A 13,053-nucleotide genomic window follows, 5' to 3' on the forward strand; every position below is an offset into this window, starting at 1 on the left:
GTGGTGATGGCTGCACAAGTGTGTAATCATACTACAAACCACTGAACTGTACACTTTAAAAGAATGAATTTCATGGTATGTGAATTATATTTTAATTTCTAAAAAAATTTATCACCTGGGGCCAGCCCGGTGGCCGAGTGGTTCAAGTTTCGCACACTCTGCTTCAGTGGTCTGGGTTCAAGGTTTCGGATCCCGGGCACAGACCTACACCACTCATCAGCCATGCTGTGGTGGCAACCCACATATAAAGTAGAGGAAGACTGGCACAGATGTTAGCTCAGGGCTAATCTTCCTCAAGCAAAAAGAGAGGAAAACTGGCAACAGATGTTAGTTCAGGACTAATCTTCCTCAGCAAAAAAAAAACTAAACTATCACCTACCAGTTCTCATAAACTCTGAGTTAACAGCTACAGGATATTTCAGGATAGCAGTACAGTAAAGTGTAAAGATAACTGCACCTAACTGCATGAAATTCTACCTGAAGAGTCATAATCTCTTTTAATTCCAAGAAGCTCCATTAACATCACCCAACCTCCACCTCCTCCTCCCCCTCAAAAGCATGAGAAGAGTAAAGCATGAGATCACCTGGAACTGGCATCTCTAGAGCCAGTGGTTCTCAACCAGGGGTGATTTTGCTCCCTGCCAGACATTTTTGGTTGTAACAACTAGGTGGGTGCTATTGGCATCTAGTAGGTAGAGGCCAGGGATGCTACCATTAAATGTCCTACAGTGCACTGGACAGTGCCTACAACAAAGAATTATCTAGCTAAGGTTAACAAACCCTGATCTAGAGCAGTGGTTCTCCAAGTTTGGTCCCCAGGCTGCTAACAATAGCATCACCTGGAAACTTGCTGGAAATGCAGAATCTCAGGCCCCAGCCCAGACCCACTGAATTACAAACTCTGAATGTGGGGCCTAGCAATCAGTGTTTTAACGAGCCCTCCAATAATGCTGATCAATACTAAAGTATAAGAACCACTGTGAGTGTTAAATTGAATGCAGTCAAAACACAGAGGTGAAGTTACTTGTCCAAAGTCATCCATAATTAGTATGAAACAAATACCAGGATTTGAATCCAGGCGGTCTAATTTCAGAACCTATGCTCTTAAAAAAAAATATATACATATATATATATATATATATATTTTATTGAGATCATACTGGCTTATAACATTGTATAAATTTCAGGTGTACGTTACTATATTTCAGTTTCTGTATAGACTGCATTCAGTGCTCACCACCAATAGTCTAGTTCTTATCTATCATCATACATATGTGCCCCTTTACCCCTTTCGCCTTCCCCCTACTCCCTGCCCCTCTGGTAACCTGGAACCTATACTCTTAACTACCATGTTACACAGACCCTTGATTAAAAAAAAAAAAGAAAATGAAACATTTAAAAAAATACATGCTTTAACTTTTGTACATCTGATTTCTTTATTCCTCCATTATAAGACAAAAATTGTTGGTAGAAAGGAGTTAGGCAGAGCAGAGAGAATGGAATGGGGACCACACTATCATAAAAAATTATACCCTCCCTAAATCTATACACTAGTATACCTTTTATAGGCTGCTAAATAAACAATATGAAAATTATAAGGATATGTCAATGTTGCTGGCGTTCCCAGAAGAAACGCACTGGGCCCATGTGATGATTCTTTTTCCACTTGGCTTCTTGCCATTAACTGATAGCATTCCAGATTCTTTCTGGTTTTTCAGTCTCTAAAACCCAGGAAAGAGCAATCTTTTCATGTACAGTTCAAGAAATTAGGTTTGACAAGTGTAATAGGCAGGGCAGATTTTTCTAACAGGTAAGAATACATTTTGACTCAGAGGGTGGGGAGAGGAGGCAGAGTGGAAATTTTCAAGCACATCCTGCTGAACTTGCTTGCTGGGTAAACTCTGATTTGGAATTTAAGCTTAAGATGTTTTCCATTGTGGGATGATACTTTGTCTTTTCATAACTATTCCTTTTTCAACAAAAATTTGACACATTTGTTCCTAGGGCTAGCTAGCTCTCTGATAAACAGCAATTTATCCAGCATTTGGGGCAATGAGATGTTCCACAGAAATGAACTCTGCATCTGTGACTAACAGTCACTCTTTAAGTGCCTGAGCTTTTATTATTTTAACCATTTCTAGTAGAAGAATTTCTAAAATATACTATATATCTCTTATCTCAAACTAAATGCTATATAGTGAAAGTAAACTTTTATTTGATATTCAGCTTCATAGTTATGATCTTCAATAACTGAACACGGAGGCTTCTTGAAGTATCTGAGGCTGGCAGCTCACAGACTGACTCACCAGACTGAACTTCCAGTCCCTGGGTCTTCTCCATCACTGACAGCTGTCTGTACTTGCTGAGGGTTGCAGTTACCTTCTAACCTGCTGTGTGCAAAGAAACCACACAACCAAGTTGCCTAGAAGGTTTTGTAAAATAGAGTACATTATTCTAAATGGGAATCTTTTTTTTTTTTTGGAGTGTACTGCATACATTTTTTCCCTTACATTTGGTTTTGGAATTGTGTTCAGCATTAATCTGGCCTCCAGATATGAGGGGAGCTACTAGACTAAAACATACATTTTCAGCCACCTCAAACATTTTCCACGTAGACATTTACTCTGCATTTTATAATGACAAATGAGAACAAACCCCGCATTTAAACTCAACTTTAGTTTGAAACATTTCAATGTACAATGTTTTAAATTGTTTCCAAATCTTAGAATTGTACATGTTTGTGTGGACTCTGCCCTCCAGTTTTGTCACTGATAATCTCTAATCTAATCTTCTCTAGAAATTTTTCCTGATGAGCCTTCCTGTGACATTTCAAAAAAGCCTTTTCTATGATAACATATTCCTTGACCTCTCTCTATAGCTGATAACCTGGATTATCTGTTTTCTTGACATTTTAGCAGATTCCAAATAGATGCTCTTGTACCAATGTGTGCTTCTGTTAGTATCCCTTCAAATTTCCCTCTATGATTTTTCCTGTACATTTTTATTAGCATTTCTCAAATTACTGCACTATTATCTTTTTGCAGATGCCCTTCACATACACTTCTTTGTTTCCATGATTTATCTTTCTAGACGTTAAAAAATGTAGCCCCACTTCAGATTCAATTAGCTGCCTCATCTTTCCCCTCCTGCCTCTTTTTCTAGCATTGAGGAAGGCAATATTTGTACAGACTCAAAAACGCACATCTTAAGATCTTCAATCTTCTGTTTACAACCCCTGCCAAATCTCTTTCTTCCACAATATCAAAGAATGTGGTAATTCTTTCCTTTATCTCCCCCCCCCAGTCAAATCTTGGCCACATTATGCAGCTTATCAATTTTTCTCTCTAAAATACAGCAGTGAAACCCATCTCCCGGCCTGAGATTGGAACCCATTACCGCTGTAAGCAGTATGTTAACTATTTATCACTGGAAACAATCTGAAATCCCAAGAATGGCCTAATATAAAAGTTACTGAATATATCAAACTCTACCCATCGTATATATTCTGTTTCCGAAAACACAATTTGATTCCTGACAAACAAAATTACGAAAATCTCAGACTATTTGCATTACGTTTGTTACAACCAACCTAAGGCAATGCTTCTCTAACCTTTCCACCAGAGTGCCCCACACAAGAGAGTGACGTCTATACTCCAAGGATCTGAACTTGTAACCCAAGGCACCGCTAAACAGAATTTCTGACATCTGTTTTACCTTTAACATTAATACAAACACGGTAGTCACCACGATAAATATATCAGTGTTTTATTCTACAAATAACATTTAACATTTTTAGCAATGAGTAAAACGAATGCTCCCTAACGAAGCACTAAGTTTATCCCGCAGACCTCTACACACACACACACACACACACACACACGCCCACCCAAGAACTGGAACCACAGTCGGAGAAACACACAAGCAAGGGTTTGTGTTCAGCTCTTTCAGAGGCTGCTAAACGCACGACCGTTGGCATTAGAATTGAACACATATTTACTTCACAACGTGAGAATTTTAATAAGCGCTTAATAACTTAAAATCAGAATCCCACAACGTTGCCCCAAAATGTCGAGTTCCATTACTGATTCCCAAAAACCTCCCAGATTTATTTTTATCTTTAATTAATACCTTTAATAAATACCTCCACACCGCTTACTTTCTAATCGCTGAAGTCACCTCTCATTTTAAACACTCCCCTTGTCCTATTTTCCCTACTCTCCCTGAGCAGGACTTCTCGTTTCTTCTCCGGAGCGCCGGCTCATCCCTCGAGGGGCCACGCTCCATCCTCGGCGGACGTGACAACAAAGACGAGGAGCGCCGGCGCCCGGTCCGAGAGCCCCCGCCGGCGGCGCGGCCGCGGGGACGGCCAGCGCTTCGGGTCCCCGAGGCGGGCAGCGCCCCCCAGCCGCACACAACGACAGCCCTAATTACAGTGCTGCCTGCGCCCCATCATTAGCCTGCGCCGGGCCGGTCCCCACCCGGAGAGCAGCCAACCCTCGAGCCCGGCAAGTTTCCCCGGACCCCGGGCCGAGCCTCCGCGGCCCCCGCCCCCGGCGCGGCCCGGCCAGGGGTGGACGCGGCCCGCACCGGCGTCCCCGGCTCCGCCCGCCCCAGGCCCCGGATGTGACGGCACCGCCGCCCTCGGCGCTCGCCCCCCGGGACCGGCGTGGGGGATCCCGGACGGGGGCCTGGGGGAGGGGGTCCCCCGCCCCGCCAGTCACCACATACCCAAGTGAGAAGGCTCTCGCACAGCTCCACCCGCTCCACAGACTCCACGTTGAACATCTTCCCCGGCTGGGGCTTGGCAGCGCCTCCCCGCCTCGCCAGAAACCGCTGCCGCTCGCTCCGGGGCTGCGTCGGGGGTCCGGCAGCTGGCCTGGCCTCCGGCCCACCTCCTCCTCGGGCCCGGGCGCCGACGCTCGCCGGGAGCTGGCAGCGGCTCCCACACCGTCACCCCCGTGCCCCTCCTTCTCCTCTCACTCGGGCCCGCGCGCCCGCCGCGCGCTCCCGGCCCCGCCCTCGGCCCCACAGCCCTCCTCCAGAGCGCCGGCCTGGCCACAGCGCGGCCGCCGCGCCACTGCGCACAATCCGGCCGGCCGCCCGCCGCGCGCCCCGGCGCCGGCCCGCTGCGTGTCGCGGCGCGCACGCGCACGCGCCCGGGCCTGGCGGCGGCCCCCGCACCCCTCGCGGAAGCTCGGCAGTGCGCGTGCGCGGTGCCGCAGTCCACGTTAGAGAAGGGACAGCTAGTGGTTGTCCGGGAGGGGTAGCGGGGGCAGTCCCCGGAAATAATTGCTATTCTCAGTCACCGGGAATTGGCGAGGTATCCTCTGCGGTGGAGAGGTACGCGCCCCCTCCCTCCCCCCGCCGGGCCGCGGCCGGCCACGCCCACCCGGATCCGGGCTCGCGGGAACCGCCGGCGGGGCTCCGGCGTGGGCGGGAATGCCCGGGGGTCGGCTCGGGGCTGCCGAGGCTCTTCGGGGCGCGGGGAGTCTCCGTCTCGGACCCCAGGGCCCCGCTGTCCTTCTGGAAGCCCGGGGCTAAGCCCCAGGGGCGCCGGCTCCCGTCCTCCTACCCCGGAGACGGTGGCAGGGCCGACGTGGCGGGCCTCTCGGTGGTTCTGGGTGGGCTTGGCCGGCGGTGAGGAGAGCCTGCCGCTCCTCCTGGGTCGCGTGGAGCCGCGACCCCCTGAAAAGTTTAAAGTAGGGAGAGGGTGTGCGCCAGTTCGCCCGTCCTTGAGGACCCCGACGGTTCCTGGGGCCTGGTTCTCCCAGTGCCGTGCTGAGAGCTGGCCTTCTTCCTTAGTGGCTAGGTGGATCGTCTGGAGCTCTCACGTTTTTAAAGGCCTGAATCTCTGCAGAATTACCGATAAATTTTTATGCGATGTAACATATTCAAAAAAGTGCATACAACGGACATGTTTAAAGAGTAATTGATAATAAAACACCCATAAAAAATAAAGAACATTGCCGGTACCTCAGGAATTCCGCGCGCACCTAGTGTTCCTTTCTGAGCACAATTCCCTCCCTATAGTGACTTTTATCATATTCACTTTATTGCTTTTCCTTGTAGCTTTACCTCAAATGTCTGCATGCCCAAACAGTATAGTTTTACTTTGCCTGTTTTTGAACTTTTATTGAGTGGAATCGTGTTATTTTGTGGCTTTGAATTAATAGTAAATTTGTATATATCCGTAGGTATTTTTCATTGCTGTCTAGTATTCCATTTTATGAATATAACAGTGTATCCATTATACTGTTGATGAGCATTTTGTTGTTCCACTTTGGGGCTGCTAAGAACTATACCTAGATACTAGTGCAAATGTAAGAGTTTCTTTAGGGTACAGGCTTGGAGTCCTAGGAGAATTGTTGAGTCATAGGGTATGCATGCATAACTTTACCAGATAATGCCAAACTTTTATTTGGGGTGCAGCAAAGTTAACTTCTCAGGACACATCTTTACTTTGCTTTGCAGTTCATGGAGCACCCCCCCCCTTTTTCCCATTAAGAGTAAGTTTTGTCATTGAGCATTCAGAACTGCAAAGACAGCATTGAGTTCTTTTTTTTTTTTGCTGAGGAAGATCGGCCCTGAGCTAACATCTATTGCCAGTCCTCCTCCTTTTTTTCTCCTTTTTCTCCCCAAAGCCCGAGTAGATAGTTCTATGTCATAGTTGCACGTCCTTCTAGTTGCTGTATGTGGGACGCCACCTCAGCATGGCTGGAGAAGCCGTGGCCTCCAGTAGCAGAGCACCCGCACTTAACTGCTAAGCCACAGGGCTGGCCCCCAGCATTGAGTTTTTACTGATGCATTACGGAGTACCAGTTAAGAGTTCACATGTGATAATTTATCATTTTGTGAATGTAAAAAATCTTATCCAAAGTCTTCTCAGTGGTCTTCCTTTTAAACGTTCTTCCATACTCTAAGGGCAGAGAAACGTTTAGAAATGATAAATATGTATCTCCCCTGCCTTTGTTTCCTGTAGGGGTGCCTCTGGATCTTTGTCAAACCAGAGTCCCTCCATGCCACACTGGGCTGTTTCTGTAGAATCCCTAGCACTGTGAGTGACCATTACCCTTGTTAGACATGTAAAGTTAGTAATAAACCTGACTCCCAGGCACTTTGTCTTTGGATGTGGAGGAGAACAAGATGCTAGCCTTTTCTGGAAGGACTGTGGTATAGTGAGCACCTTTACTCCACCTGCTCAGGTTTTCAAGGCTTTGACACCATTGACCTAAGCTGCCTTTTGTCAGCTTGACTGCTCATCCACAATGCATTTGTGCAGGATGTTGCAGTGTTCTTGAGGTTTCGTGCTGTAGCTCCCATTACCTTGGATGAGGGAAATTATATTAAAAGCCTCTTGGGGGCCGGCCCCGTGGCTTGGCGGTTAAGTGCGCGCGCTCTGCTGCTGGCGGCCCGGGTTCGGTCCTGGGCGTGCACCGACGCAACGCTTCTCCGGCCATGCTGAGGCCGTGTCCCACGTACAGCGGCTAGAGGGATGTGCAGCTGTGGCATGCAACTGTCTGCTGGGGCTTTGGGGAAGAAAAAAAAAAAAAAAGGAGGAGAACTGGCAATAGATGTTAGCTCAGAGCCCGTCTTCCTCAGCAAAAAGAGGAGGATTGGCGCCGATGTTAGCTCAGGGCTGATCTCCCTCACCAAAAAAAACAAAAAAAAGGCTTCTTGGATGTGAGTAATTGTCTGCTGAAGCCATGTGGCCATCACATTTCTACATGAGCTTGGGTAAAAAGACCTTGAGTTTCTCCTTTGAAGTTATGGAATTTCCTGTATTTCTCTTATTTTTCTGTGAGCTTTCTTTCTTTTTTTTTCTTCTGAAAGCCTTGAAAAAGACCGAAGAGAGCTGAGTGGAACTTGTAGCTGTCTCCTTACTCCAGTTAGTCGGAGGCTAGTCCTCATCTACAGTTGTGTATCAGAGTTAAGTAAGCATGGTGGTATCCTGCGTGACAGGGTCCCCAAGTTTATCCTGTCTTCCCAGGGAATACACACTGAGAGCTTTGATTAAAGACAGTTTGAGATGCTACATAGTATAGCCGTGGGGAAGGCATGGCTAAGTGTTGTCATGGTTCTGCTGATTTCTTGACAGTTGTTAATAATAGTAATCAAAATATTATAGCTTCCATTTACTGAGAGCCCATATGATGGGCCAAGCAATATGCTAAATGCTTTACCTTCATTATCTCATAAACTCTACAAAACAAGGCACTTTTTTTTTTTGCCAAAAAAGCAGACATTTGATATGTTTCAAATTAATTTTATGTATTTTACGTATGAGGAAACTGAGACCCAGATTTTACATAAGTACACAGTTATCTGACTCCAAAGCTTATGCTTCTTCGATATATTAAGCTATTCTTCAATAAGACTTAGCCAGCTAATCAATAACTAAGTCAAAGCTGGAAACCAGTTCCTCTTCAGGTTTCTATCAATTAAAACACACAGCTTCCAAGATCTACAGTGTTTTGTTTCTATAAATCTCAAATAGTTAAAAACAGAGTACTAGTAACTCTTATTTTCATATTTGATGGGTTTTATGAGATAGATTAGATACCACGTTCTGTCAATTTAATAACTTTATTTCAGGGTTTCAAGTAAGCAGCATTTAGCGGCCCCTACAACATGTAATATTCCCTGTGCACTGCTCAGGGGAATAAGATGTGGTCACTATGGGTGCCTCCCAGTGCCCTTCACTGTCATCTTTAGAAGGCACCATCGGGAAACTGAGGGTGTCTAGTTGGTAGGTAAGAATGGGACTGGAGACAGACATTTTATTTTATCATATTTATTTTTTGTTTGTTTTTGGTTTTTTTGCTGAGGAAGATTCACCCTGAGCTAACATCTGTTGCCAATCTTCCTCTTTTTGTATGTGAGCCACCGCCACACCATGGCCACTGACAGACCGGTGGTGTAGGTCCGTGCCCGGGAACTGAGCCCGGACTGCTGAAGCAGAGTGTGCCAATCTTAACCCCAGGCCACTGGGGCTGGCCCATAGGCAGACATTTTAAATCTTTGAGCACTGAAGCCTAATTTTCATCTCTCAAGGGAGGAAGCAGGCACTGGCTTTTATTTTTATTGTTAAAGTAATACATACTTGGAAAGAATTCAAGCTATAGAACCGTATCCTGGGAAAGGTGAAGCTCTCCCAGTGCTGCTCCCCGCTTGTAACCACTTTAACCTTTGGTATTTATCTTTCCTGACTTTTTTTCTATACCAAAAAACTCTGAATCAGAGAATATCGTGGTGGAAGAAATTTAAGAAATCCTGAATTCCAGCTTTTACATTTGCAGAAAATGGGAGACCCTGAGAACTTAAATGGTAGCAGAACTGGAGCTACACTGCAGGGCTGTTGGTGTGCACGCAGCAATGCTCGGTTTGAGCTGAGAGCCTGTGCCACTGGGCAAAATCAGCAGCACTGATCTGTTCTACACAGGTCCTGACTGTGAAAAGCAAAAGTTGGAGAACTGAAGTTCAGGTTGACTTTGGAATTCATTTTCAGGATTGAGGTATTGTGTTATCTCCTCAAGTAGAAAATTGTATTTCTTTTTATTGTTTATCCCCTGTAATCTGAGATCGGCCTCTTTCCAAACAGAAGAGGTGTTGTAATACCTCGTTTTTTGAGCCACTGGCTCCTGCAGTTCCTTTTTTTACTCTGATTATAAGAAGAACTACTGGTGGGAGTTGAACTATTAAGGCCCCCACAGTAGGTCCGACACCATCAGTAGTTCTCTGTGTGGGAGCCCTGGGTTTAGCTGGGATTTCCCTATGACAGGAAGATGCAGCTGACCTCTCTGTTCCTCTCAGCAGCTTATCAACAGTCTCCCCCTCCTCCCCTCTCTCTGCTCAGGCACCTTCTTTGGTGATACCAGAATTTGTGGTAGTAAAAAGTAACGCTGCATTTCAACACCATTGGGAACTTCTGCTATAAAATGATGCAAATAACATATGGCTCTGAAATATTTCAAGTATCCTGGATCTCTGAGCTCTTGGAATTGTGCATGAAGCAGCATCTTAAGGCTGTACCCGTAGAAGTCAAATATCTCTCTCTATTTTTATACGGTAGAATATATGTAATTTGTACAGTAGAATTTGGTCACATTACCACTGATTATACTTGGGAAGACGTAGGAACAAATGTAACCCATTTTTTAAAAAAAAAGTACCAAGTAGTAAACTGTGTAAATGTGTACATAGGAGAAAAGCCCCACCACTCTGTGAGACAGATTCAGAAATTAGAGGCTGGGAATCTTGACACAGGGGAGTTTGAGCCTATTCTCAGAGTGTCCTGGTATACGCCTTCATAATGGAGATTTGAAACCTGTCATTAGAAAGTTGCTGATGTATCAAGTGATTACTACGTGTAAAGCTGATGAAAGCCACCTTTGATCTGTTTGTTTGCTTAAGTTTCTTCCATGAGGTGATTTTCTTACTAGCAGCCAGTTCAGATCCTTTTCAAAGGTGTTCGACTTTCACACTCAAGTGACCTCCTAACAGAGACTCACCTGATTAATGATTATATTGAATAAAAACTTTTTTCAGTGCGGTAAGTTACATAAATACAGAATTTTGTAATTGTGAATAGTCATATGTATGTAATTGAATATTTATTTCCTTTATTTCCCTTTAAGTGTCTTATAAGTCTTTGAACTTTCCTGTTTTGCCAGTAAAAAATATGAATTACCTGTGATATTTGGACACTGATGTGGTTGGGCTATCTTCCCTCATACGTATAGAAATTGGGTATTACCATTTTTCTCTAGTTTAGTGTATGGGAAGGAGAGTTTCATACCCTCCTTTTTCTCTTCATAAGGAAATGCAGCCTCAGAGTGATTCCATATTCCAGGCAGTTCAAAGAATTCTGAACCATAAGATGAGTTTAGTCCCAGGTGAGGTTAATAGTTTTTCAAGCACCAGAATTTTCATTAATTCAAGTAGTCTTAGTGTAGATATAAATGTCTTCTAGCCTCAATGTCTTTTACTTTTCAAATTACTACCACGATAAGTAAGGTGAATCACTCTTATTTAAACATATATTTATTAGGTCTTACTGTGTACAGGGCACTATGCTAGGTAATATAGGAATATTTACAGAAGAAGACAATGTACTTCCTTCCCTATCCATACATGGTAAATTCCATGATGCACATTCAGTGCCATGAGGGAGAAGAAGGATCTGATTTACTTGGAGAATTTATTTGGTATTCAAGAGTGAGAAAAGAGCAGTTGTGCAAGAGGAATGTCTTTTTTTCTTAAAGGAGCTAAGCTTGAAGAGGAAAGGGTATTTTTAAAAAATCTGCTTTAAAAGAATGTAAATTGGGGCTGGCCAGGTGGTGTAGTAGTTAAGTTTGCACTCTGCTTTGGCTGCCCGGGGCTAATGGGTTCGGATCCCAGGTGTGTACTGTCACACCGCTCATCAAGCCATGCTGTGGCAGCGTCCCATATACAAAGTGGAGGAAGATTGGCACAGATGTTAGCTCAGGGCCAGTCTTCATCACCAAAAAAAAAGTAAATGGATGATAAATTATAGTAATTGTTTTTCTTAAAAGAAATAGAATATAAATATAAATATGTCAGTTATATGTATATTGCTTTTATTAGCATATTTCATTTTCACTGTGTCATTTGTAACTTTCTTCTTGTTTCTGTATCTTTTAGACTTGGAATGGCCAAATATCAAGGTGAAGTTCAAAGTTTGAAACTGGATGATGATTCAGTCATAGAAGGAGTAAGTGACCAAGTACTTGTGGCAGTTGTGGTCAGTTTCGCTTTGATTGCTACCCTGGTATATGCACTTTTCAGGTGAGACTAAAGGACAAAAGAATTGAAATCATATGTATTTCCAAGGGCCACTGACTTTATCACTGCTTCTAGTAATGTTTAATACTTAATATGAAAAGCAAGTAATAGATCTCAGGAATTGTACATATTTACTAAGGTATTTTCTTTTCCCCTACACTCTAAATGCTACCTTATATTTTTCCTGTCATCAACTGTCTTAGTGGATAAAATTTAAATTTATCATCCATATTTTGAATAAAATGTTAATATTTTCTATAGGAGTATCACAGTTTAAAAATGTAATTTTCATAATTGAATCCATCACCTTGTAGGTGATATAATAAGTGCAAAATATTTTCAGTTTTTAAATGGAAAAACTGAGGCAAAAAAAAAAACTTGGACAGTATAGAGGGGATTAAGATTAGAATTAAAATTACTGTTATAGAACCTGGAATAATATTTAAAGGTCTCAGATGTCTATATACCAATAGACAGAGACTAGGTAATAAACTAGAAATTTAGGTGTAAACACATAGAGATAAGTGAAATTTTATATATATCATTGAAAACAGAAATGGACAAAAAAGTATAAAATAGAAAAAAGATTAATTTCAAAAAGTGCAGATCAGTGAGTTTCCTGTAAAAATTATAGAAAGGATTATTAAATGGAATGTGAATATTTAGAAAAAAATGGTGATTAAATTACTCTTTTACCTCTGCATGGCTAGTTTCTTATTAGGGTAATGTTATCTTGATTTCAGTAGCGTATTTTACACAGTACCTGGTGATACACTTACGAACATAACGGGGAACTGATGACTAGATGATAGCTGATTTAAATGCATTTACACCTGGTTGACAGGTTGTTCCCAGGAGTACTGACTAATGTTCGAAAGTAAACCAAGAAAGGAAGACACTGAATTGTTGCCAGTCTCTGCCCTTGAGCCTTTTCTACTCATTTCTATTAGCAACTGGGATGAAGAAGACATAAGAAGCATCCTAATTAAATTGTCAGTTGGGAAGGATAGCTAATGGTACAACAGAATCAAGATTCACAAATGGCTCATCCCATACATCTGTGGTCAACTGGTCTTTGACAAGGGTGCCAAGACCTTTCAGTGGGGAAAGATTTCAACAAATGATGTTGGGACAACTGGATAGCCACATGCAAAAGAATGAAGTTGGGCCCATACCACATTATTTGCAAAAATTAACTCAAAATGGGTCAAAGATCTAAATGTAAGAGCTAACCTATGAAAATCTCGTAAG

The 13,053-nt window shown here is 43.4% G+C and overlaps 2 protein-coding genes across 5 annotated transcripts in view; one reads left to right on the forward strand and one right to left on the reverse strand.

Moving 5' to 3' along the window:
* Positions 1-4,996, reverse strand: part of LOC131402968 (protein Hook homolog 3) — a 99,107-nt gene extending 94,111 nt beyond the window's left edge. For 2 of the 3 annotated variants that reach the window (XM_058537416.1, XM_058537414.1), the window contains exon 1: positions 4,729-4,995. Coding sequence is in view for 2 of the 3 variants with exons in the window: in XM_058537414.1 (XP_058393397.1) it covers positions 4,729-4,785 (57 nt within the window). In the remaining variant the exon portion in view is untranslated. Of the gene's footprint in view, positions 1-4,728 lie in introns of all 3 variants that reach the window. The other variant, XM_058537415.1, reaches the window with a different exon arrangement.
* A 223-nt stretch (positions 4,997-5,219) lies between these two features.
* LOC131402969 (E3 ubiquitin-protein ligase RNF170) overlaps positions 5,220-13,053 on the forward strand; it is a 29,795-nt gene continuing 21,961 nt past the window's right edge. Inside the window, exons 1-2 of one of the 2 annotated variants that reach the window (XM_058537417.1) lie at positions 5,220-5,340; positions 11,662-11,805. In XM_058537417.1, coding sequence (XP_058393400.1) covers positions 11,669-11,805 — 137 coding nt within the window. In that variant the 5' untranslated portion in view covers positions 5,220-5,340; positions 11,662-11,668. The remainder of the gene's footprint in view (positions 5,341-11,661; positions 11,806-13,053) is intronic. The other variant, XM_058537418.1, reaches the window with a different exon arrangement.

Source organism: Diceros bicornis, unplaced genomic scaffold (genome assembly GCF_020826845.1).
Source record: "Diceros bicornis minor isolate mBicDic1 unplaced genomic scaffold, mDicBic1.mat.cur scaffold_408_ctg1, whole genome shotgun sequence".
Taxonomy (NCBI): domain Eukaryota; kingdom Metazoa; phylum Chordata; class Mammalia; order Perissodactyla; family Rhinocerotidae; genus Diceros; species Diceros bicornis.